Source organism: Eptesicus fuscus, chromosome 14 (assembly GCF_027574615.1).
Source record: "Eptesicus fuscus isolate TK198812 chromosome 14, DD_ASM_mEF_20220401, whole genome shotgun sequence".
Taxonomy (NCBI): Eukaryota; Metazoa; Chordata; class Mammalia; order Chiroptera; family Vespertilionidae; genus Eptesicus; species Eptesicus fuscus.
The window spans coordinates 31,180,397-31,207,890 of record NC_072486.1 but is presented as its reverse complement, the minus strand read 5'-3'; the positions used below and the strand labels follow the sequence as shown (position 1 = coordinate 31,207,890).

The 27,494-nt window shown below is 43.2% G+C and overlaps 1 protein-coding gene across 1 annotated transcript in view; it reads right to left on the bottom strand.

Annotated features, from left to right (window-relative positions):
* Positions 1-1,480: 1,480 nt before the first annotated feature.
* The window catches only part of ABCB1 (ATP binding cassette subfamily B member 1), a 77,934-nt gene continuing 51,920 nt past the window's right edge, over positions 1,481-27,494 (bottom strand). Inside the window, exons 18-28 of the mRNA XM_008151163.3 lie at positions 26,889-26,996; positions 24,541-24,618; positions 21,357-21,440; positions 18,366-18,569; positions 17,085-17,185; positions 15,373-15,513; positions 13,170-13,326; positions 12,259-12,456; positions 5,606-5,812; positions 2,823-2,969; positions 1,481-2,060 (exon numbers count right to left, since the gene is read on the bottom strand). Coding sequence (XP_008149385.3) covers positions 1,854-2,060; positions 2,823-2,969; positions 5,606-5,812; positions 12,259-12,456; positions 13,170-13,326; positions 15,373-15,513; positions 17,085-17,185; positions 18,366-18,569; positions 21,357-21,440; positions 24,541-24,618; positions 26,889-26,996 — 1,632 coding nt within the window. The 3' untranslated portion in view covers positions 1,481-1,853. The remainder of the gene's footprint in view (positions 2,061-2,822; positions 2,970-5,605; positions 5,813-12,258; positions 12,457-13,169; positions 13,327-15,372; positions 15,514-17,084; positions 17,186-18,365; positions 18,570-21,356; positions 21,441-24,540; positions 24,619-26,888; positions 26,997-27,494) is intronic.

The window sequence follows — 27,494 nt, the reverse complement described above, 5'->3', positions numbered from 1 at the left end:
GTGTGGAAGTATGTTTCCTCTATACCCGATTTGTTGAGAGTTTTTACCATGAAAGGATGTTGTATTTTTGTCAACTGCTTTTTTTGTATCTATTGAGATAATTATGCGATTTCTATCTTTCAATCTGTTAATATGGTGTATTACATTTGTTGATTTGCATATGTTGAATTGCCCTTACATCCCAGAGATAAATCCCCCTTGATCATAATGTATGATACTAACCCTGTGATATTAAATTCAGTTTGCTAGCTTTATGTTGAGAATTTTTATACCGATATTCATCAGAGATATTGATCTGTAATTTTCTTAAAGTGTCCTTATTTGGCTTAGGTATCAGGACAGTGCTGGCCTCTTAAAATGAGTTTGGAAGTGTTCTCTTCTCTTCACTTTTTGGAACTGTGAGAAGACTTGCTGTTAATTCTTCTTTGAATGTTTGGTAGAATTCACCAGTGAGACAATCTGTTCCTGGACTTTCCTTTGTTAGGTTTTTGATTACTGACTCAATCTCCTTACTCATTGGTCTATTCAGATTTTATATTTCTTCAAGATTCAGTCTTTGTAGGGTGTATGTATAATCTTACTTATCTATAATAATGAAAGCATAATATGCTAGTCAGACTGGACAACCTTCCGGACAAAGCCGGGGCTGTGAGGGCCGAGCCACTTGCACGAATTTCATGCAACGGGCCTCTAGTAATTATATAAGGACCTTTTTTTTTTTTTTTTTGTCTCCTTAACCATTTTTTTTAATCCTCACCCGAGGATATGTTTCTATTGATTTTAGAGAAAGAAACATTGATGTGAGAGAGAAACATCAATCAGTTGCCTCCTGTACATGCCCCCCAAAGGGGATCAAACCAGCAACCTAGGTATGTGCTCTGACTGGGAATTGAACTGGCAACCTTTTTGTGCATGGGATGTCGCTCCAACTAACTGAGCGACACTGGCTAGGGCTTATGTGACATTTTAAACATCTGCCACCAGAAAGATCAACTTTGGAGAGACCAATAACTGGGAAAGTGATTCATTATTGAAACAGAAAAAGAGTAATTGTATTTTTTTAAAGTACAAAAATATTAAAATCCTGTAAAAGTCCTTTGTAAGAGCAATGCAAAATATGTAATGTATATCAGAGTATACATGTCACATTGTGCATCCTCTGTCCCACCCAAGCCCACGAATCCTGTATCGATCTGTATGGTCAGTGTGAGAACCATCATTATGTGCAAATGCAAGAATCATCAGGGTCAATTCCAAGAATGAAGGTAGATGGTTCTTTAAGACCCAGTGTGAGAATACATGTAGACCAGGAGTTATTTACACTATTTAAGCATTCTCACAAAAATAAAAAATTAATAGGAGTTTTTAAAGGAGTCCTTATAAAAAATACAGATAGGATCTTCAATATTCCAATTAGGAGGTCATATATTTACAGGTGTTTTAGACAAGATGACTCCAGTCATATAAAAGTTTAGTTTTATTATAGGCACTTTATGCAAACATTCAGTACTTTTTGCTTCTTCTACAGTACTTTTAGCAAGGCAGTCAGTTGCAGACCAAATAAGAAAATATACACAAAAGTTACACATTTTATTAACAAAATCTACTTTGAATTATTATATAAACTTCTAATGCAATTGAAAACATCGTTTTATCCCATCTGAGGATGTTTCTTCCGGTTCCTTTCACTATAAAGTCTTTCAAGACTGAACTTGGTGGGATGATCTTGTGTCAGGAAATATTACACAGGTCACTCTACATAGCTCCAGTAAGGGCTCACTTTTTAACTTTGACTACATGCCATATTTTAACACAAACATTAGAAAATATTTAACAGCTTATCTGGTCACAGTTCAGGAGCGCTTGGCCCCAGCCTGGACGCTGACCATGGAGAAGTAGATGCCCTTCTGCGCTAGCAGCTGCTGATGGGTGCCGTGCTCCCTGATCTTGCCGTTCTGGAACACCACGATCAGGTCTGCGTTCTGGATGGTGGACAGGCGGTGAGCGATCACAATGCAGGTGCGGCCTTCTCTGGCTTTGTCCAGGGCTTCTTGGACAACCTATTTGATATTCATGTAAATGAATTCTGATACAAACAGCCCTCTCCATTTACTTCCTCTCCCATAATAACCCTCAAAATGAATCCATCCAACAATAGGTTCTTCTTTAACAATGGTATCAGTGAAATGTAACAGGTTTTACAAAGCAAGGGATTTGGCGTGTCAGAAGATAATCGAATCCTAGTTTGGATTAGTTCTGAGGCACGAGTTACCTATTCTCAAAGGCATGACAATAAATACAGCCCATCCAATCGTTCAAGAACATGTACTGGTGTGCCTCGCCATACAACATCCTTCAGAGCAGCCCTCTGGTCCCGCTCTACCGCAAATTCGGGAAGACTGAGCACGAAGACAGCCTCCTTGCATTTTGGTCTTTTTAAGATAGGCTACCTCTCAGAATTAGTGTGCTTCCAGGTGCCTGAGTATACTCAACTTTTTCTCGAACTGAAAACGATTACTAATGTTTACCTTAAGGTACGGTCAGCTTTTAACAGCGTAGCGCCCTCCCCCGTTTTTCTATAGTCTCTGGGGAAATGCCGCGAGTGGAAATGGAAACACATCGTCTCCTGAATGCAGCTTCTCAGGTCAATACAGAGTGATCCAGGGCTGTTTTGCCTGGTTTGAGCTCAGTTCCCTTTACCAGTAATAACAGCTACGGCAAGTGTTTGAATTCCACTGAAAGGTGACGTAAGTGATAATCAAAACATAGCAGCACACGTTATATCTTAGGTCTGTGTGAGTAAGTCCAATTTCCATTCTTACCTTTTCACTCTCTGTGTCCAGAGCTGATGTGGCTTCGTCCAGAAGCAAAATGCGCGGCTGTCTCACCAGGGCACGCGCGATGGCAATGCGCTGCTTCTGGCCGCCGGAGAGCTGAGTTCCTTTGTCGCCTACTCTGGTGTTGTATTTCTGTAAATAAGGTGGAGCTATTATGAAAAGTACAACTAAGATTCTAAAAAAGGGTTTGCTTACAGAAAAGAGGATAGCCACTTCCCTACGTACAACACAAGTTTAGGTTCAGAATAGGAACGGTTCGTAGAGAATGAAGCAAACACAGACATAGCTCCAAATGGCAGGTTGGATCTCTCTTCTTGAAACTAGAACACTTATGTCTTTCAAAGTTATGTCTTCGTATAAACAAGTCACCATGTCTAGGAGGAAGAATACTGTCTCAATCTTAGTCTCTTCCAGTCTTCTGGTTTCATTATATTTGGGACAAAGATTGGTAGAAGGGAGGAAATTTGATTTCCATGGACTATGCATACAAAAATAAATACAAATTTGATGCTCATTGTATTTGTAACCAGTAGGTGACGCTCTCTGCATTATTTTAAAGTGAGGAAGGGAAGCATTCTTAGGATGCTCACCTTTTGGTGTCTGTTTTAATAAAATTATCTTCCATGTTTCAACAATTTTAATGGATGCTAAGCATTAAATCTGGCTCTCCCCATTTTTTTTTTCCACACACGTGTTGCCCACATTAGGCAACTGTCACATTGATTATGATGATAGGAACAGATGTTAGGAGGGTACATAGGGGAGAGCCAAAACAGGATATGAAAGCACCTGTAACCCTAGAAAACAATGCTATCTTATTTACAGGCCCTTCCCGGCTAAAATTTTAGCCAGAATGTAGGCTCTGATTCTGACACTCAAGAGTTTGTCAAGTTCATGTTCTATATAGTGTTGCCTATTTTTAGTTGCTATACCTGCAGCCCTAGTTCTGTGGCACTCAGACCGAGCACTCCACCTGCAGATGGAATAAGAAGACTCCAGGTGAGGTTCCAGCCGATGCTCGGGGCTGGCCCTACTCCAGGGCTACATCTGCCGGGGAGGCAGGAGCACTGTGTCCCATGTGAGTGGAGGGGTGACCAGGTGGCACTGATAGAGTACTGAGCCTGTTGAGGCAGGTAAAGGCAGGACTGTCACCCTGCAGGGCGAGGTAAATCCATGTACAAATCACTCAGGAGAAGAAGTGGCTCCTCAGACAGAAAACAGGACTCAAGGGATTTGCCTTCTCTTTCCCCGTCTGAGAAAAAGACTCATAAGATCTACTTGTGCTCTGAGAGACAGATGGAGCCCAGGAGCCCAGAATGGTGGGGTCCCAGTGGAAGACCAATGGCACAGGGCAGGCATATTAATAAGCTAGGTAATAGCTACTCTGTGTGTTTGTCTTTGTCAATCCCTAGCCCAGTGGTTCCCAAACTTTAGCCGGCGTCAGCATCACCTGGGCTACTAAAACATCGATGGCTGCACTCCACCTCCAGAGTGTCTGATTCAGCAGGTCTGCGGCAGGGTCTGAAAATCTGCATTTCTTACAAGTTCCCAGGCGATGCTGATAGTCCATGCCCAAACACTGAGAACACTGACCTCGTTCGTCATTAGTAAAGGGAACTGAAACTATATTTTAAAATGAGCTAGCCGTGGAATGGGCCAGTTACTCACAGGTGGGCTAGAAGATGAAAGGCTGGGAGGGGGACAATATCCTCTCCTGGGGACTACGATGTGGTGGCAGCAGTTATCCAAAGAAGAGCCCCAGGAAAAGAAAATAGTGGTAAAGAGGGCCACCCGGTATTGCTATCCTTCCCCACGAGCAGACTGCCTTCCCTGCTGGTTTGACGCTACTGAGCTTTATTTCTTAGGGGACACTTCCTTACAATAGAGAGGGAAGAGGGGTTGAAGAGTCATGTCAAGATTCACTTTAAAATAAAGGACTGAAGCCCTGACCGGTTTGGCTCAGTGGATAGAGCGCCTATCAGACTGAAGGGTCCCAGGTTCAATTCTGGCCCAGGGCACGGACCTCGGTTGCAGGCTCAATCCCTGGCCCTGATGGGGGCATGTGCGGGAGGCAACCAATCCATGTGTCTCTCTTACATTGATGTTTTTCTCTCTGTGTCTCCCCTCTCCCCCTCTCACTCTCTCTAAAAATCAACAGAGTGAGGATTAACGAAAAATAAAATAAATAAGATATAGGACTTAAGGGGCTTACGAGGGTGAGAAGTTCTGTTTATCTAGCTTCCTAGGAGGAATTCGGAGGACAGTCCAGGGAAGGTTTCAATAATCAACCCTGTAAGCAGAGCTTGGGGCCCATGAAACGGGCAATGGTGAGAGATTACACCACATCACTGCCACCCCGGCGGGTCAGCCCTATTCACAGAGAGCCTTCTTTCTGGCCTGGGTCCTGTCCCCTGGCCCGACTCCACAGGGAGGCTTGAGGCTTGAGGAAGAGCTGCAAAAAGGAAGGTTGGGAGATACTTGGGGAGGGAGGACTATGCCTGCTTCTGTGGGCCCTGCACTCAGACTTGAAGGGAAAGGCCTCCCAGACATATGCACTGTCAGGCTTGTTCACAGGGACGGTCCGCCAGGGGGGATAGAAAATGTGGGCAGACTCCTGTACTCAGGTGTGGGTGTGTGTTGGGGAGGGGTGTGTGTGTTATAGTTGCTCATTTTCCTTCACCTTTGGGAAACCAGCCCTTTAGAAATCAAACTGTAGGTCAGGGAGGCTGCCACGGGCTCCTGGACTCCCACGTGGGAGGGAGACTTACGTCAGGCAACGTCTCAATGAAGTGGTGGATGTTGGCCTCCTTGGCGGCCCGCACAATCTCTTCCTGGGACACCACCCGGCTGTTGTCCCCGTAGGCAATGTTCTCCCTGATGCTGCAGTCAAACAGGACGGGCTCCTGGGACACGATGCCCAGCTGTGCTCGCAGCCACTGCACGTTCAGCTGCTTTATTTCTTTGCTGTCGATGCGCTGAAAGCAGGAGTTCACAGATCAACCTCATGACCAGCACACTGCGCATTTGGCAATATTGATACCATTATCCGCACGCCAAAACTGCCAGCTGACGGTGAGACTACCTTTTTATTGTTGCTGGTTGTTTTTAATTATCAAGGTTAATTAAATAAGGTCATAACTGTATGCTTTGAGGAGCTGCCATGCTCCTTCTGCTTTAACCCAGGTATTTGATATATGCAGGTGGTAGGTACAATAATGCCACACACACAAGCCCGAGATACTGATGCTCTAACCCAGGTGTCCTCAAACTACGGCCCGCGGGCCACATGCGGGTGTTTTTGCCGTTTTGTTTTTTTACATAAAAATAAGATATGTGCAGTGTGCAAAGGAATTTGTTAATAGTTTTTTTTAAACTATAGTCCGGCCCTCCAATGGTCTGAGGGACAGTGAACTGGCCCCCTGTTTAAAAAGTTTGAGGACCCCTGTTGAAACTCGTGAATGTTATGGCATACAGCAAAGGGGAATTGTATCAATTTGCTCATCAGCTGATCTCAAAATGCAGAGATTATCTTGGGTTATCCAGGTGGGCCCGATGTGATCATAGGGTCCTAAACTATGGAAGAGGTGGCAGGAGAGTGAGTAGCAGAGTATGCAACAGTAGAAAAGACTCAATCAGTCATTGCTGGCTTTGAGGATGGGGAAGGGCCAGGAGCCAGAAAAGGTCAGAAACGGATTCTCCCTGAGGGCCTCCAAAAGGAACCCAGCCCTGCTGACCCCTTGATTTTAGCCCAGTGAGAGCCATTCTGGACACCTGACCTCCAGAATTGGTAACATCATACATTTTGTTGTTTTTTACACTAAATGTGATGAAACTTGCTATGGCAGCCACAGGAAACTAATACAATGTATTGTGTTTCCGGGAGATTTCCTGGCATCCTTCTTCTTATGTATTGATTTTTCATAGGAAAAGTAGCTGAGATTAGATGGGGAATAAGTAACTACTCTGACCACATAATAGGTTTGCAGGTCAGCGTTCTGATCTGCCCTGAGTTGGTTAGGATCAGGTTTTTGAGGAATGGGCTGCAGCAATTAAACGGAATAGAAGTGAGTGTGGGAGGAAGGTGGCTGCTGTGCGCAGTAGTTGTTGATGCTGAGAAAGTGATTTAATTTCTCAAGCGTTTCCTGTGGATGAAACGGGAATTATGATCATTCCTAAACTCTTGGAATTAAGGATTAGACAAGATCATCTATGGACCCCCAACTAGCACAGTTGCTGGGCACAGAGCATGCATGCAAGGACTACAAGCAATATATATCTCTCTGCATGTGCTGTAGTTGGAACTACAGAGGATGGGTAGATGGTTGATGGATGAAAGGATGGATGGACATCTCTAATGCTGAGCCAAAGAAGTAGCAAGGAGAGGCTGGCCTTTCTCTGGTCATTGGCTCCCTGGATTCTGCTGTAGATGCCCAGGTGGTGCCCCTCACAGCCTTGCTGATAAAAATCCTCACTCTCTGATGTGGATGTGTCTGCTGCAAAGATCTACTTTGCAAGAAAATTCTGGCATAAGAGTGAGAGAGCTGTTCATCCCCTCTGATAAAGACATGAGTGACTCAGCTTCAAGCTCTTCTAATAGTGGTGATGAGTATATACCGAGAGCCATAAATACTCTCTGTATCCTGTGTGCCTGGCTGGGCACCTCTGGGAGACAGTTGGCCAGGGGTAGGGTACCATCTCTGCTGCAGGAAGGCAGCTTCTGCTTGTGAATCTCGCAGATGCAAAATGGAATACAGCCGTGACCTTATTGGTACCAAGCCCAGTTGCCATGGAGACTGTTCCAAGCATCTATGCCCCAGGCTTCCTTACAGTGTGAAGTGAAGGCGGAGAGAGGCAGGAAAAACCATACAAACATGTGGCAAAACAGCAGACCTTGTTAAATGGAACATGGTACTCGAGAAATGGAAATCTGAGAAAAGCAAGAGTAGTTGTGTGTTTAAAAAATTTTTTTTCCAGGTGCATGCCCCTGGGAGGAAAATATATACTGCCTAATATAATCAGACAAATTCGAATGATTCCAGCAAGTTTAAATGAGTTTCTCTATCACACTGAATACAATAACAGTCTTGGGCCTCCTCCTTCCCACATGATACATCAGAGTTGCAAACTATTTAAAATCTGTGTTAGCTGAAAAATTCTTTTTTGGGGAAACATGTGTAGAAGCCAAAATGTAAAACAGATGAATGCAGAGCTTCTTTGTCTGAGGTCTAAGGCGGGGGGCGGGGGGGGGGTGGCGAGGTTTGAGGGAAGACCAAGGAACTCTTGGAAATCAGTGAGTACCGCTCATATAAATAAACACTTAATTAGGAAATCAAGTTTTTGGATTTTGGTAACAGTGTCTCATAACTGAAAGATATTTTCTGTCCTGCCTCAAAAGAGGGATGCCCCCATCTTAGCCCAGGCACCCACTGGGCAATACCTACACAATGACGACAGGCTTCTAACTGTATCCTAAGGACAGAGGACTCTGAGGGTGGTGTGTGGGATGGACCAGAGAGGAGAGAGAGGATAGGTCAGGGGAAGACTCAAATCAGAGGCAGTTTAACAGTGAAGCTAATGAAGGCCTCAACTGCAGGAAATGCTGGGTCTTGGACAGTGTTCTGCATGGGAGGAAGGCCAGGCTGTGGGGAGGAAGCGCTTCCAGGTAAGTACTGTATTGATGACAATTTGCCTAAAGAAGGAACCAGAATCTTTAAGTTTCCAAAATTTTGTTGTGATTTTTCTCATTCTAAACAAATAGTCACTTCTGTACCTAATTTTGTATTCATAACTTTGTGTTCTTTTAAGTAGAGTTCATAAAATTGAATAACCTCCAGGCTCCACACAACTTGGAACCTCCCTCTATACACACAATTCTGTAGCTTCGTTGTTCAACACTCCCCACAATTTAACCAAAACGATTCAAATGGATGAGTCCAGAGGTTCTCCAACTATAACTGGCATCGGAATCATCTGGGAAAACTGTGAAAACTGAAAGGCCAGGTCCTAACCTACTTGAATAAACCAGGTGGCTGTGTTCGTTACTAGCTCTCTAGGCTAGCGGTCAGCAAAATCATTAGTCAACAGAGCCAAATATCAACAGTACAACGACTGAAATTTCTTTTGAGAGCCCAATTTTTAAAACTTAAACTTCTTCTAATGCCACTTCTTCAAAATAGACTCGCCCAGGCCGTGGTATTTTATGGAAGAGCCACACTCAAGGGGCCAAAGAGCCGCATGTGGCTCGCGAGCCGCAGTTTGCTGACCACGGCTCTAGGCCATTCTGATATACACCATTCTGAGAACCACCACACGGGTAATGTTCATAAGATTTCCTGAGCTCAGGATCAAGTCCTTTTTTCAGTTCTTATGATCAAAGATCAAATAATGCTCAAATCCTACATCCCCATTTTTACAAGGTAATGAGGACTAATTACTACTAACCACTGAGTTAAGGGTTACTAATTGGTATTCATAAGCAAAACTTGGCACACACAATAGTGTTTATTGGTGACATTTCCACTAAGTCTGGCTGCTATGTGCCACTTGGCAGTATTTCAAAGTTCGAGTGCAAATGCACAGGAGCCGATAAAGCATTCCTACAATAGGTGAGGACACTGCTTTCGGTGCATTATCAGTGTCGTCTTGAGATGGTTATTGTCCAATGCACTCAGCATTCATCACCATTTTATTCTGTGTCTGCCCTTCCATAAATCAAGGGGCTGGAAGGCTAAAACTTATTTCCCAGACTCTCTTCTGGTTCTGGAAGTAACTGAGGTTCTACCACTGAGGAACCCTTTGCAAAATCTGGAAGGCAGAGGCCAATTCTCTTAAGTAGCAGTGGTAAGCTTACACACATGTTCCAGCAGACAGGAGTTTTTGCAAAAGGCACACTCTGATCTTACGTCTTCAAGTTTGGTGTAGCTCTGACAGTGGCATAATTTGCGCAACTTCCTGGCAACAGGATCCCAGCCTGCGGTCTGTGATTTGGCTGTCTTAGAGCACTTACTTTCTTCCACTTTTCCCTTCTACTCTTCCAACTCTCTCAATGATTTTGTAAGCAGCTAATTGCTTTTATTAAATACTTATCTACTTGGATAACCTTGGAAATACTATAGCAGTTTCTGTTTCATATGCTGTATCATCACTGATATGATCCATGTTTTAATTATGCTTCCCTTTTATTTATGTATGTGTAGGATAATTAATTAATTTATTTACTTTCTTCTTGTTTAATTATTGTACTGTTTACCATTACTGTTGTTTTCAACTCAACTCTGTTATCGAGCGCTATTTCCATTAAAGTGACTATGAGTGCAATAGTGAGGCCATGCAAATTTTTTTGTCCTTCCTAAATGGGCTATAATAAAATAAAAAGCATGAGAGGGGTGGGGGTGGCCAGGGAGAGGTCAATAGGGGGAAAAAGGAGACGTATGTAATAGTATATGTAATACTTTCAACAATAAAGATTAAAAAAAAAACCAAAAACACGAGCACACAACTCGGGTTAAACCCACTATTTCAGCCAAACTGGCCTATATGGACATCGGGAACAAATCACTTATCAACCACAGTTCACATGATCTCTTGCATCAAATGGCATCTGATTCACTGCTTACCCTCATACCCTTATGCAACCAGCTCTACTTATCCCTTAAGAACTGGTTCAAACTTATCTTCTTTATTCTACCTCATGGAAGTATGTGCCCCATCTCTTCAGTTGAGGACAGACACCAGACCCTATAACTCATTAGAGCTCAACATTTAACACACTGCTTAATACATGTCCATTAAGGGCCATCATCAGTGTCTGAGAGCTAGCATTTCCTCCTCTGATTGCCTCATTTGTCAGCGAGGTCTTCATTTAGAGTCCTTTGTTTAAACTTTAGCCACAAAATTGAAGCATGAAATCAGAATTCATACACACAAAAATATATATATAAAGATAATAAAAAATAAGAAACAAAGCTTATGTAGCTGTGAACGAATAGACTGCGTAAAGGCATAACTGTCTTTGAATACAATAAAACATACAACTGAGTAACCATGAATTCTATGGGGAAGGAAAAATGCCCTGGTTTACAGGCTGAAAATTCTATTTTCATGTCAGTCACTAATGCAAGTAGGGCCCCTATGGAGCTGATGGGCATCAATCTGACTATATGGAACAGGAGTCCATTCTGGTTGGTCAGTGCCCTTACCATTCCAGTTGTTAATATTTTTAATATCATCTGAGTGCAACCAATAGTTAAATAACATCTTCATAATGAAATTTTCTTGCTGTAAATTCTATTCCTTCCTAATCTGATTTTTCCCCTATTCTCCATTATAATTATTTAAAATTTTACTACTCCCCTCATGACTCCTATCTCATCCCCGGTACCTAAGATGGTCCCTGACAGGTACTCAGCAAGGTTTGTTTCATAAATAAATATAACCATTCACTTATTCTATTAGTTCAAGAAACAAAAGGGAATCCCTCTACATTCTCTACCCACTTCTAAAATTGGTTGATCTTACTTTTTTCCCCTCAGAAAATGCTTCAATGCCTTCTCCATCAACAGCTTTATCTTTCCCTCAGCCATAAAAATGCTCAAGATCTCCCCCCATCACCATTTTCCCTAGACTCCACCTCCCCACTCAAGCTGCTGTTCCTATTTGCCCTTCCTTCATCTTTGATCTTGATAGTCTATACCCAGTCTGTTTCTCCTCCTAACCACAACTCAGCAATGCTCACCTGCTTCCAAGCACCACCTCTTCACTGAGAATACCTTAGACCAGTGGTCGGCAAACTGCGGCTCACGAGCCACAGTTTGCCGCTCTGTTGACTAATGAGTTTGCTGACCACTGGGATAGGGGCTTAATCACAAGGAACCACAACAGCTTGTAATTATTGGAATCGAGAGTCTAGGTTAGTGGTCGGCAAACTCATTAGTCAACAGAGCGGCAAACCACGGCTCGCGAGCCGCATGTGGCTTGCAAGCCGCAGTTTGCCGACCACTGCCTTAGACTGTCAGAAGCAGCCCATTCATTGCCAAATCTTATCATGTTATTACACTCTTCATCTTACTCTGCCTCGCCATAGCCTTTGTCATTGCTGACTACCGTCCCCTTCTTGAAACACTCCCCATTCCTGGCTCCCACCTTGTCTCTCCTACCCACCCCTCCTCTATCTTTATGGCTCCTTAAGTTTTTGCTGGAACTTCTCATGTAAGCTGAAGCCTAACTGAGAGAAGGGGCAGTGTTGAGAGAGAGGCTGGAGATGTTAGCTGGGACCGATGCTGAGCTTGGAGACCATATCTAGGATGTCAGAAATTAAGTGGGACTGTTCTTCAAAGGTTTGAAAAACCATGGCTTACAGTGAAAAATTAAATGCATCCAGGCTTTTAGACGATGAAACACTTCAAGTGAGTTGAGTACGCACCACTGTGCCGGCCAAGGGGTCGTAGAAGCGCTCCAGCAGCTGGACCACCGTGCTCTTCCCGCAGCCGCTGCTGCCCACCAGGGCCAGCGTCTGGCCCTTCTTCACCTCCAGGCTCAGCCCCTGCAGCACGGGCACGTCGGGCCGGGTCGGGTAGTTGAACACGACTTCATTAAATGTCACATTTCCTTCCAATGTGTTCTAAAATCAGAACAATACCATTCAGTTTCTTTGCTGTAACCCTGGAAACACATTGCATGGCCAACCCCCTTGAGCTCCAGGTGTCAAAGGTAGTGAACATGTATTATAATTGGGTTTCATTTGTAACTGCTAGAATTTGACAAATACAATCTCAAAGAGTCAGTGTGTTTATAGCCTGTATTGTTAATACAAAACAATGTGATAACTCAATCTGTTCCCCAGGAATAATCCACGTATAATAAAACTTGGTTAACAAGATTTGCTTATCAAGTGGGCAGTATTCCTATCTCCCAGTAACTTTGTCATACAAAAAGTATTAGATGTAAATATATTATTATTAACATTTTTTAAAATGAACCCATGATCTAGAAAGTTTCATTTTATCATCAGCAAATTTTTAAAAGCATAGGTTTTATCAGATTTCCTCTTAGAATACTTTTTTAAAAAATCCTTACCTGAGGACATACTGTTTTAGAGAGAGGAAGAGAGAGAGAGAAGAGAGAAACATCAATGTAAGAGAGAAACAACAATGTACCCCAACTGGGGACTGAACCCTCAATCTAGGTATGTGCCCTGACTGGGAATCAAACCTGCAGCCTTTTGGTGTATGAGACAACACTCTAACCAACTGAGCCACACCGGCCAGGGCTCCTTCTAGAATACTTTCATTCATCAGTTAGGAGCATATCATATAATCAAAACATCAAACTCACCAGCTGTAGGCCCTCTGTGCTATAGCTGTCAATCAGAGGGGTCTTTTCAATTATCATGAAGATGTGGGCCGCTGACACTTTGGCTTTGGCATAATCAGGAGCAAATGAACTGACCTGCCCCACGGCCATGGCACCAAAGACAATAGCTGAAAATACCCTATAAAAAACAAAGACAAAATGGGTGCAAATAATTATAACTGCGAAGCTCGAGAGCTGGCACTTTTAAAATCAAACAATTACAAAATAGAAAACCACTTTTCTTTTTAAGTTTATGTAAGTGCAACAGATTGACTGTAAAATGGCCCCATTTTTCATCTCTGTATCCTCGTCTTCTTGCAATGTGACTTTGCAGCCCTGCCAATTAAGAAGGGGAATTGGTTTTCCTCCCCTTTGAATCTGGGTTGGGCTTGTGACTTGCTTTGGTCAACAGGATGTGGTGGAAGTGACTGTTGCCAGTTCCAAGCCTATGACTCAGGGGGCTCTGTATGCTTCTCTCTCTCGCTCTCTGTCTCTCTCTGCTTCTGAACTCTGCCATCACCACAAGCCCAGCCAGTCTGCTGGAGGACAAGGCACAGATGGAGGGAAGCGTGTGGGTCCCGGCCCACTAGCTCACAGCTCACTGCAGACACAGGTGAGCCTGGCTGAGCTCTGTTATGCCCAACCTAGATCAGCGGAACTGTCCAGCTGACCAATAGACTTGTGGGTAAAAATCAATGTCTATCATTGTATGCCACTCTAATGGCTAGCTGTTATGCAGCATCATTGTGGCAATCAATAATGGACATAGGCAGGGATGCTAGAATTACACCAGTCTTAGAAAACCTATGAGCTATACAGTAAGGAAAGAGCTCCTTACAGACACAGATAGCATGCTGCTCCCAAGATGCATCAAGCTTTTCATCTATGACATGGGAACCATAACTGCTTCAAGTTGGGAAGGACTCTACAGGGTGTCTAGTCCAGCTCTTACTGTTTATGCCCAGGCACTTCCCTACATTCGCTGCTATCTTCTGTTTTAGGAAGTAGCAAGTTTGATTAAGTCTACTGTTAAGTTTTTCAAATTGAAAAAAAAAAAATCTACATCCTTTTGCTTAAGACATCCTTCAAGTATAGGAATATTGTGGGGGAAAAAGAGCAGCACAAGGTAAGAGCTGGAGAATTTCAGAAATGGCCAGGGAAAGCTAGATTGGGATTTCGGCTACATCTCAGGTACAGTGCAGGAACTTTGATAACTTCTTATACTCTCAACATTCCAGCTGCCTTCCCCCGCACACACTTACCAACATGCCTTTTTAAACAGTGCACCTGGAACTGACCTAAGACTTGGGAACCCTCCCAGATTAATACTGTGAGTCCCTCACTGCCTCTCCTCCAGAATCCAGACTCTCTGCCTCCAGCACACAGTGTCTAATCAGAGCCCCGATGTGATGCGAATGATGCCTCTCCTGGTCGTGGTCATAAATAGCACCAGCATATCACTTGTCAAATGGATATATTAAGTGGAAATTTTAAATCTTCTGTTAGAGTCATCCCGAGAAAACTATAATGTATGTTATGTCCATATCTACATAGGATGAACATCTTATACCAACACATCATGTTGCCAAGCTTAGGTGATTCTGGTTTAAATGTAAAACTATATTCCTACCAATGATGGTATGTTTTCACAGGGCAGAATCTCACCCATCACCAAATCTAGACACTCATATACAAACTGCGTATCTAAGTAATTTAGAAGTATAATGAAGTTCAGGCCTGTGTCCCCCCAACTGAGGTACAGTTTTCGGCAAAGAGATGAAGCAAAAATCCAAGTCTAGCTTCCCTTTGTCATTTCTGAAGTTCTCCAGCTCTTCTAACTCCTCTTCTTTATCAAAGAGAGCCAGATACTTGGTTCAGGGTTAGGCTTCCTCCCAAAGGTCAAGGCCTTCTGGAAACCCCTGACTGAATCACCACCCCAACAAACCACAGACCCAGAAGATCAAATGTGTGAGTCAGCACTTTGGTGACAGGAAGTCACTGACTCCCCAAATGAGAGAGGTGCTTCAGTGACAATACACGAAGACTCAGAGGCAAAATGACACTTTCTGAATCACTAAAATCTGTTCCTGAAGCTTCACAGGAAAGGTTTTCCACGCAGGCATGAAGCTTGTTTACCTCGGCTTTATTTCTAGAGTCTAAGTGTAAATATTAATCCACTACTTACAAGAGAACATCCTCAAACGCCATCTCCCGACGTGCCACGAAGTAAGCACCAAACCGGAAACAGGCAGCGTAGGAAAAATACATCATTGCCTGGGTGAAGGAAAATGTGATTCCAAAGATGTGTGCTTTCTTCAAAGAGTTTCTGAAAAGAAGACATATGGAAACTTACTTGGCTTTCATGTCTCAGTCCTTAAAACGTCACCTTTGCTAGGTCAGTGGTGGGCATGGAGGCATGGCAGGCAATGATGGGTTTAGTTCCCAAAAAACGAATTCTGGTCCTCACTTTACCACTTGTGAGAATTTAGGAAACTGCCTAATCCCTGAGCCGCAGTCTTTATCCTATATAATAAAAGTGTAATATGCAAATCGACCGAACAGCCGAACAGCAGACGACCATCCGGAACCATGCCATGACACCCACTGGCGCCAGGCCAGCCACGGTGGGTGCAATGCAATTGGTCGGGGGCCCGGCCATCACCCCATGATCGCCACAGAGGGAGGTCCAGGTCACCAACTGGCGGTCTGTGGCAGGTGGGTGGGGCCTCCCTCTGTGAGGGAAGCCGGGATCCCGGCAGCCAGAGGGAAGTCCGGGTCCCGGGTGCCAGAGGGAAGCCGGTGCTGGCAGCCGGGGGAAGAAAGGCCTACTCATGCATGAATTTCATGCATCCAGGCCTCTGGTCTTTAATGAAGGATCAACCACAATTCCAAGTGTTGAGGCTAAGTTAAAATAAGCCAAGGAAAACCTGAAGAGCCTGTTAGAGATTCATAAATGGAAGTTCCTTCCCCATTTTCCACCCCCCTCTTGGATATATAATGTATCACTCATGTACACTACAGTAAACATTCATACAACATACTTTTATCCAACACCTACAAGCTGCAGGGACCATGAGGGGCAGCACAGAGAAATCAGGCATGTTCTTGCCATTGGGGACCCAGGAATCAAGTTGGATTAGAGTGTATGCAGTGGAGCTACCTTATGAATAACATGCTCTGGGGAGTTAGTGGTTTCACAAAGGAGTTTCCATTCATGCATTTTCTGAGCCACCCGGAACTGGGCAACGTGAAGGTAAGAGCAGGCCGACAAGTGGGCAGTCTTCTGGGCCTCTCCTCCTGCTTCAACCAGATCAACTCTGCTTTGATCTACTTCACATATTGGGATTTCAAATAATTTTCCCCAGGAAATCATAGGCTCTACTATCGTAAAGGAAAAGTTTGAAAACCCATCGATAAGGTGGAGCTCTCTCCTTTTCCCATAGAAGAAACCGAGACTCAAAGGTTGGGCTTCCTTATGCTTAGATCACTTCTCAGAGCCCCCACTGGATGAGTTCACTAGAGGAAGAGCAGGCTTCCCTGGAGTAGGGTAACGAGAGGAAGAAAAGGCATCCTTTACGATGCACCACCCCCTCATGTTCCACAAAGAACTAATTCCCAACAAGGCAAATACTTGTGACATATCCAAACTTGGCATCAGAGAGTCATTATCAGTATCCTCTCTTCCACCCTTTCCCATCAGGCACCTGTTCTTACAGGTTCTACCTCAGAGATGCCCCCGTCTTAGGTCAGGGTCTTGTGATTTCTCTCCTGCATAGTTACAAGTGCTTCTCCAATGGTTCCCTTCTAGTAGCTTCTCCACTTGTTCCCTACCTTCTGGCCAAAGTAATCCTCTGGACAACCCCTCTGATGATCGACACACTCTGCAGTGGTTATTACCTGTATGGTACCTGCAAACTCTGTGCATACATATATTCAAACTTCTGCTCCCGAGTCAAAGAAACAACAGTTCGGAAGTTTTCGATTGCTTCGGTAGCGATCTGTAACAGAGCACCCAATCACCCAGGGGCACAAAGACAAACGAGGGCAGTTAGTTTGAATTCCATAAAAGAGATAGAGAATATGTAGTAATAAAATGAACATTATTAACTTCTTATGACCTATGAGCTTCTTCACTATGGAAAAGGATCCTAAGTAATTTATCAAATTGAGTTTTATATCTGGAAGAGAGATCGGCTAATTCAATCTCCTTTTTACAGAAAGAGAAGCTAAGGCTTAAACCGAGAAAGGCATTTCCCTAAAGCCACATAGCTTTATAGTGGCAAAATTCACCCGAGAACTCAGTATTTTACATCTACTGCAGTGCTGTTTCTTCTATGATGGTAACATTTTACTTTTATAGTAATTATATATTTTTTTAATGTGATGTTCATATTTTTTCTCTTTATATTTATCACTCATGCCAACTGAATAATATTTGGAAAATACAAAGAGGTACAAAGTCACATATTGGTGTATTTTAGATATTAGCTTACATTTTTTTCCCCCTAAGCATGTACATATTTAACAAAATTGGGATACAATTCCATATTTGGTCTTATATCATTATTTCTTTACCTTAACAAATATCAAGAGCACTTCCTAAGGTCATTAAATGTACATTAATAATGGGATGTGTATTGGGCCTCTTAATATCCCAGCCACTTAAGAATGCCTTTATTATTGAATAAGGTTTTCCATTCGTTTTTTAATTAAAAATTATCCTATATAATAATCCTACATAATAAAAGGGTAATATGCAAATCAACTGAAAAGTGGAACGACCAGTCGCTATGACATGTACTGACCACCAGGGGGCAGATGCTCAACACAGGAGCTGCCTCCAGCCTGCAGGCCCCGATTGCCCGATCAGAACCTGCTGGCCAACCTCTCCATCCCTCCTCCTGGCCTGCAGGCTCCAATCACCCGATGGCTCCTATATCTTGACCATTATAAATACTGCAATGAACATAAGGGTGCATATATCTTTTTGAAATAGTGTTTTGGATATCTTTGGACAAATACCCAGAAGTGTAATCACTGGGTCATATAGTAGTTCTATTTTTTATTTGTTGAGAACATTCTTCGAGCTTATGAGTAGTAATGAGTTATAGTAACAGAATAACACTGATTAGAATATTTCAATCTACTTAGGTAAGCAATTCGCTTAGTTGAACTCACCTTCCCCGAACCTTCTAGCTCTTTCTTATCTTTTAGTGCTTGTCCAGACAACATTTTCATTTCAACAACTCCTGCTATTGCAATGATGGGTACAATTGCTAAGAGTAAAAGTGTTAATTGCCAGCCATAAATTAAGGATATAACAATGCCTGTCCCAAGATTTGCTATATTCTGGGCAATTATAGCGAGTCTGGAACCTGTTGCCTACAAAACAAAACAAAACAAATTAAATGCACACTTTTACATTATCTTTAAAATCCATGCTTACATTTTCTTTAGAATTGTGACAATTCAGCCTCATGAAAACCTATTGGTTATCATCTCAGTAATAAAAAACTAAAGGTTTACTTGTAAGTTTATTTGGTTTGTAAAATGAAGATTTTCATGACTTCAGAATAAATACTGAAAGTTCAAGATCAATAATATAGAATTCAATTGCATATTTCTATTTCTTCTGATGTTTCAATACCAAGAAAATTTCCATTAATCAAACCATGATCACTAAAGTGAGCTCTGCAAATTAACAAGATAAAAGAGTCTGACAATTATATTAAACTGGGAATGTTGGAAATTTCCAATGTTAGCTGCAAAATTACTTATAACATTTGTCATTAAGAATATCCAAATGTATGTTGGCATATGTGAGATGCTTACTGTGTGCAATTTAATCTGCATTTGAGTTGGAAAAAATACAGAGAGCTGAAAGTTATGGAATTTAATTCAGGATATTAAGCAGGCATCAGATCCTTCTGTTTGAATGCCCAGGGGACCCTGAAGCATAACTTTTAATAGTGTGCAGTGATTTGCAACTCTAAGACCAGGAGTCAAACCAGAAGGTCAATTCCATCTACCATTCCATACTTCTCTTCCTCTACCCTGGAAACCCCCTGTGCCCAAGAGCCATTCCACATTCCTCCTCTGGCCCCCAGATCTGCTTTGTCTGGAAATGGCTATGCTCTTTCCCACTGTCTGAATTTCCTCTGCTTGAGTAGGGCTGGTCGCAGGTAAAGATTGTGGTGGAGTACAGTCCAGGGTGGTCACTGCCACTTCTGTGACTTTGGACAAATTTCTCCCGACCCCGAAATGAGCAGGTACATTGATTAATAACGAAAACTTCTCTTAGTTATGAATTTTAGGACAGGATCCTTTATAAGACCCCCTTCCCCAATATTGACTCTTTAAACCCATTCAACACTTATATGATAAAACAATAGACCAGTAATTAGGAAAAAAAAGGTTGCTACAACTAACAGTAGCCTCTATACTTTAAATTCTGCACCAGGGAACTGCCTTGGAGACTGAGAGACAGCATAAATAACAGAGCATTTATTTTTATTTGATGCCGTCATTGAGCTTCTATCAAAGGGGTGCTTAGCTAAATTGGGTATAAGTCAAAGAATGGAGTGGCCTTCCAAGCCAGCTCTCTCTGTATTTATACATTTTCAATTCGAAAGTCGAAAGTTATTAGCCGATCAAGGATTCTCTCCTACGAGGAGAGAGCTGTGCCTGGGAAGGATGTGGAGGCTGCTGTTCTCAGCATTTACAGGTCCGGCTCAGAGCTCATTCCCACAGCAGGCGGCTGAGAGGAGCACTCAGAACCTCCCCCGCAGTGCGGGGCTCGTGAGTCATCCGGGCACACAGCCTTGCACACATATAAATATTTAGCTTTGGATGTCAGTCAAGGCCACAGAAATAAGTAACATGGGTCAACGGTGACAAATTCTTCTTTTATATGGTTCATGAAAGATGAACTAAAAGATCTAGAGCCTGCAAGCTGGGGGGCGGGGGGCGGGAGGAGATGAAGCCCCTCGGTTTAATTTAATTTCAAAACGTAGGGCTGAGAGGGGGTAACACTCCAAACACCACAGTCCAGGTGTGAAGCAAAGGAAGAAAAATGCTTCACCACTTGAAACGCACGAAGCCCCCTCACAATCTCTCCACTGTACCCCCATGTTATTTCTATCTCACTTCCTCACCTACTCATTTTTCTCCTCACCGTTTCCTGCTCTTCCCTCTCCTGCTATTTATTTCCTCCTCAAAACACCATCATAATGCTTGAAATCCAGTTCCAAAATATTTGTGCTTTCTGAATAAAAGCATTTTTTTTTTTTTTGTTATAAACAGTTGTAGTTGTAGAAGGGATTGTCACTTCATCCATAAATCAAAACGTCCTGGTTCAAGTTTCTCGTTATATTGATCAAAGAGATTCACACAGCAGCCAAATTTAGCTTTACAGTCAGATAATGTTGTTCCTTCTCCCCTTGCTTTAACTTTTTAATGTGCTTCCAATGCATTTCTTTCAAGCTTTTTAAAAGGTTTTCTTCCCTCCCCTCTGAATGTAGTGCCCCAAATGTTCTTTTTCTTGTTTTTTAAAATATATTTTTATTGATTTCAGAGAGGAAAGGAGAGGAGAGAGAGACAGAAACACAATGAGGGAGAATCATTGATTGGCTGCCTCCTGCACACCCCCTACCGGGGATCGAGCCTGCAAACACGGGCAATGTGCCCTTGACTGGAATTGAACCTGGGACCCTTCAGTCTGCAGGCTGACGCTCTATCCACTGAGCTAAAGCAGCTAGGGTCCCCAAACTTTCTTATAGCAACTGCGTACATTCTTTTTTTTTTCTTTTCTGGAGGCAATTAAAATTTTGTCAATTAGTTGAACATTAAAACAGACTGATCCTGTGTGATATGCTGGTAAATACTCCCTTTGATGAATAATCATCTTTCCACGTGTATACTGTTAATAGCATAAACAAGATAGCAAATAACAAAAGAAAGCTTGTAAGTTATCTATACACTAAACGGTATATGATGTTTAAATAGTTAACATTTTTGCTATCAGGCACATGATATACTGTGTAGGTTATATGTTTATTTAACATTTTCTTAAATATAATGGGAACTAACACCGGAAATGAGGAAATTAGTTTCATGCTGAGATTCAAAGTGGCCAACTAAGACCCACACCCACAGAAAGGAGGCACGTACCCCTTTGACTTGAGCAGCGTCATTGGCCAGCCTGGTCGTCAATGCTCCAGTGGTGTTTTTGGGGTCATCAAACCAGCTCACATCCTGTGGCACAGAAAATGATTTTATTCTCTTAAAGCCCAAAGACTCTTAGCTCTAAAGACAATGAGAGAGTCTGTTCTGTTTATCATTTATATCTCCAGCATTTAGCACTCAGGATTTGACACTCAATAGAGAAGAAAAGGGACTTAGCAGACAAACACATAAATGTGTCAATTTTTTTTGAATGCCTAATTTGTTCCCAAGATGATTTCTACGTGTTCAATCTATACAGTAGTGAACAACAACAACAAAAAGACAAAGTTGTTGCCTTCATGAAGCCTGAATTCTAGAGATGAAAGCCACAAACAAATAAATAAATACCATGCCAGGTGGTAACAATGCTATGAAGAAAAATAGAGCAGAGTAAGAAGGATAAAAGTGAGGAAAGGTGCTATTTTATAGACAGGGAGGTGACAGAGAAGGCCTCTCCAAGGTGTCATTTTGAGAAGAGATCTGCTTAAAGAGAAGGATGAGAATTTCTGAGAGAAGGAAGAATAGCATGTGCAAAGGCCCTGTGGCAAAGGCATATTTGATCTGTTCATGCACGAGCAAGAATGTCTGAAGGGCTGCCACTAGTCTTAAAAAGCACCTTTGTGTGCATTTGTAAAAGCTGCCTCTTCCTCTAGACAGATTTCCTTTCTCATTTGTCTCTCCCACTCTCAAATTCAGAGAGTCAGTGCATATATTGACTATGTATCGAAAAATATGTGAAGCTGTGGGTGATGAGGTCTGAGAGGTAGTGGGTGGGCCACACCTTGTGTGACCTTACAGTCAACTGCAAAGATTCCAGATTTTTACCCAGAGATATGGGTAGCTTTCAGTAGGTTTTGGGCAGAGGGCTGTGATCTGACTTTCTTTTTAGAAGAATGACTCTGGCTCTTGGGAGATGAACCAACTAGATTGAGATAAGGATGGAGGGAGGGAGACCAGTGAGAAGGCTATTGTAATATTAACCAGAAAAAAAGGAGGCAAGGATGACGCTAAGGATTTTAGCCTGAACAACTGGTGGAATGAAGCTGCTGTTCATTAATATGGAGGAAGACTAGACAAGGAATGGGCCCTGTGGGGAGGGGAGAGTCTAAAATTCAATTCTGGAAATAAGTATAAAGTGTTTATTAGATGGCCAAACAGAGAAGCTGAAGAGCAGTTAGGTAATTGTAGTTCAGGGCAAAATAAACGAATTAGATTTTTAAAAACTCACCCAAAGAAATCTAGACTGAAAATTCACATTCAATGCAAAATAGGATTTTCTTTGTAAAACCACTTACGTGTTTAAGTACACAAATATTAAAAAGACTAGAGGCCCAATGCGCAAAATCGCGCGCAGCAGCCCACCAGCTCGCTGCCCCACCTGCCCGCTGCCCCCTTGCTGCGATCGGAGCCTGTGGGCCGTGGGGGAGGGACCAGGAGGTGCTCAATGCACCTCATGGTGACCGGTCGTTGGTCGTCCTGGTCGTCACGGACACTGGCTTTTTATATATATAGATTGTATGTTTGAAGTATACATTTATGTCTGTTACAAAAATAACTGTGGTCCTAAAAATTTATCTGAACTGCATTAAAGCAGTATCTATCATTCCCCCCCCCCTCAAATAATTAAGAAAAAGCAGCATTGTAACTTATTCTAGCATGTGTCAACTTGCTTTGTAAAACTCTTAAGCCCCCAGGTGCCTCCCGCACTGGAACTTAACTTCTTTGAAGACGGGTCCACTCAGGTTTGAATGACTTATAAAATACTAAGTATTGTAAGCAGAAGGCACTTAAATGTATGATGACTGGACTTAATAATTTATGGAGAGGGCATTACACAAACCTTCTGCTCACCTTTCAAAGTGTAATGGACCTAGGAGTTGGCCTAGAGGCTGAGGGGGTAACCTGGCATTTGGCCCTGGACCAGGGTCAGCCTCGAGCCAAAGAGGAATCTCAGCTATCAAAACCTGACTGAGAGTCCTAGGTCAGGGCTCTCCATCAAGTAGTGTTCTGTTGCTCGTTCGATTCAGCCCTGGCTCTGTCGGTCACTAGCTAGCAAGTCTGATAACGCTGTCTTCTTTTAAAGTGGCATTGAGTGGTAGGCGTGGGAAAGCACCGAGGAACCAAAGACAGCTGGGAACCTGCGAACATCAACCAGGAATTCTCAGACAGCAAACAGATGTTTCTCAGCCAGGTTCAGTGCCCTGGCATCTCGGGGGCATCCTTTGGAGCATCCTTTTATTCACTGGTAAGTGATTAGTGGAAAATTACATTACAAAGTCACATACAACATTTTCATGACTGTTATTAACCTTTTGCACTCGGATGTCGAGTGTGACTCGACACGGTTAGCATCGAGATTAAAATTACTCTTTGAATGTGTCAATAATTTGAAATATAAAAAAATCCAAATAAATAAGTTTGTATGAAAAGAAACTCCAGTTTTTTATTCTACTGCCGCGCTTTGTAAAATCTGGGGTATTTAAAAAATTAAATCCCGAGTAGAATAAAGGAATCGAGAAAAAAGCAAGCGAGTGCAAAGGGTTAAAGAAACTTTCCTGTTTGAACTGGACTTCTTTGGGCTGCATTCCTCGAATCTCCTGACCCCTTCCCCCAGGAAAACATCACATCTGTCTGTTAGGGTTTTGAAGGAGTAAAATGCGAGTGACATTAAATTAAATCATTATCAGCTAGTGCAGATTAAATTAGTCTATCAGGCTCCAGCAAAGAAACTGGGCAGTGAAGAAATGTGCGTGGGGATGCATTTTGACTGGTGGGAAGAAAGAGCGCATCCCTGGGTGGGAAGAAACACCAGCACCCTGGGCTTCCCAGGAGAAAGAAGGAAAGAGAGAGGAGAGGGAGGAGGGGTACTGAGGATCACTTCTGCCTGCTCTGCCTACAGCTGCTGAGACAAAACTGGGGGGGAACCTGCTCTGGAGACTGCCTCGCGGCCATCCTGAGCCCACACCCCCTGCAGACAGATAGACAGACAGACGGCAGGGCCTGAGCCTGCACCTGGCGGCATTCAGCCTCATCTACCCATGAGACCCAGGGAAGAGCAAGGCAGGAGCTCCTAAGAGTGACCTGAGAACGGAGCCTGCACATCCCGGGGCACAGTCCTCAGTGCAAGTACCTGTCTCAGCATGGATCTGAACACCAGGTATCGAAGCCGCTTGGTGAGGATCTCTCCGGCTTTGCCAAATGTGAAGCCCTGTGAAGAATGAGGAGACACCGTAAGGAAGGGGACCTGTCAGAGGCCGAGGTGCAAATTACGTGATGGCACGGCCAACGCAGAGAGGAAATGCCTGCTGGGGCATCAGCAGAGGAGAGGCCCTCCTGCCAGCCCGCGCCTCCTGCAGAATCAGAGAAGAGGAGGAAGGCAACCACAGCTCCACTGTGCTCCCAAGTAGCATGCTCCCAAGTAGGACACGACTGGGAGAGAGGGAAGAAACAGATGCAAAGAGCACAGGTGAAGAGAGAACGGGCTCGTCTAAGCGGTCCTGATAAAGGGGACAGCCAGGCTGGGCCAGGTAACTGAAGGCCAGACGGGGCCACACACGCTCTGGTTCGCAGCACGAAGCAGACCCTCGCTGCCGCCCTGCGCTGTAATGTTGCATTACCCCTCTGCTAGCAGATGCCAACCCTGGGGGAATCAGGTTACTTTTTAAAAAATATATTTTATTGATTTTTTTTACAGAGAGGAAGGGAGAGGGATAGAGAATTAGAAACATCAATCAGCTGCCTCTTGCACACCCCCTACTGTGGATGTGCCCGCAACCAAGGTACATGCCCTTGACTGGAATCAAAACTGGGACCCTTCAGTCCATAGGCCGACACTCTAGCCACTGAGCCAAACAGGTTAAGGCGGAATCAGGTTATTTGAGTTTAAGCCTGACATTAATAAAATGGTTATATTTATGTGGAAATGACCAATTACGGTTCCCGCTATGAGACTGAAGGACATGTGAAATACCTTAGCCATTACAGAAATATTACTCTTCTTATGCTGGAGACAACATAACAACAGAGAGCTAGCTATTGTTAAGTGCTTCCTCTGATGCTATACATGCGATCCCACCAAGTCCTCAGAACAACCCTACAATCACCACCGCGCAGATGAAACTGGATTTAGAGAGGCGGCTAAATTGCCAGAAGCCACAGTTCTAAGGTGGCGCAGTTGCAACCTGAATCGGGGTCTGAGAATCCGTACCAAAATGGAACCCAGAGCCTGAGATTTCATCACCCACAGAGCTCTTCCTTACGTTTCTAAATGAGGGGCCGGGCACTCTAACATTAGGCTCGGCGTCGTATCTACACTTCTGAGGCCCTATAATTCAGGGCCTTCACTCCTACCCTGGTTTCCCAGGCAAGCCAGGCTCATCTCCCCACTCATCATCATGTTACAAAGGTACTGCTTTATTGCCTTGGCTTCACCAATCCCAGTCTCTCCAGTTGAAGGGACCAGCTCAAAGCCTCCCTCCCTCCAAATTCTTTGACCAACTTCACCCTCAGCAATCTTTACCTTTGGCATGAAGACTTGGCAGGACAATCTTAGATATAGTGAGAATGTCACACCTATTTATAGCATGGTCAAATTCCCCAATGAGACTCGAAGTACTTAGTAATGGAAGAGTTCAGTCTTTTACTTTGGTACCACCTATACAATGTCCAGAACAATGTTTTATTAAAATTATTATTGCATGGGCCTGGCCGGTATGTCTCAGTTGGTTGGGCATCATCCCGTGCACGGAAGGGTTGCCAGTATGAGTCCTGGTCAGGATAGGGGGCATGCAAGAGGCATCGGATTGATGTTTTGCTTTCACATCTATGTTTTCCTTGCTCTCTCCCTCTCCCTCTCCTTTCCTCTCTCTCTCTAAAAATCAATAAGTAATCTTTAAAAAATATATTAATACATGCTTACAAGACATTTAATAAAGAGACCTACTGAGAATTCTGTCTTACAAAAATCACATGTGGCTATAATTTATTCCTTTAATAGGTGACTGTTTGCTGCCACCTCACACAGGCCTGGGCACTTAGTCACATGATCTCTTTTAATCATCGAGAGGCAGTTAATGATCCTTATTTAACAGATGAGGAAACTTAGTTTAAATTACTTATTTGCCCGAGGATACAAAATTAAAAACTGGTTCAACTTGTACTCAACCTAGGTCTAACACGAAAACCCATAATGCCTTACAATACTAATCTCTTAGAGCACTGAATTCCTTTGCTCTGTTCCCTCTGATTTCATTAATATTATAGCTGGAGATGGTAAGAGTGAAGAGGAGGAGGTAAGCAAGGGAGCCAGAGGAAGCAAAACATTTTTTTTTTTATTTCCAAAGAAATTTGGCTGCTAATAGCCCAGTTAATATAGGAGCAATTCTACTAAAAAGCAAACCACATAGATGTTTTTAAATTCCCACAGTGGAATAATGATGCATTTCTCAAAATCAATAAAGTGAAAATGTAGACATTTACCTGAAGGAAAAACGTAATAAAAGAAATAATTCCGAGGACTAGAAACAACAGTGAGAACAAGTTACTGTTCTGTCGTTTTGTTTCAGGATCATCATTTCTGGTAAAAATCTGTTAAGAAAATAATGAAAGGGGTTTTAAGTCAGTCACTGAAGAAGTCATTCAGGGTCAGACCCATTTTCCATCTAGCACAGTCATCAGGGGTCAAGAGGCCTTTGGTATATTGAAGGTTGGGGCTGGCTTCCTTAATCCCAAACTTAAAGGTGTACATACCTGCCCTTCCCTAGAGGCTGATAATGGGTCTGTCATTCCCAAATCAACCCAACACTTTTCCTGCTCAGACTCCCCCTTGGAGTCATGAGCGCCACATCTACTATGCGAAGTGGAATTGAGACCGAATACTCTGTTCCTCCTTTGGTGGGAAATTACACTGTATGGCCACTCACTGTTTTACAATTTGGGCATTTCAAATTGTCCCAGGGTGTCTGGAGACAAGTCTGATGATGTGATTTTGGTGAATCAGAAAGCGGGGGTCATTCACTCAGTGCATAAAAGAGAGGTGTTTCCTTGACCCAGCCTTCTCTGTAGAATGGCCAGTTAGAAAGCCAG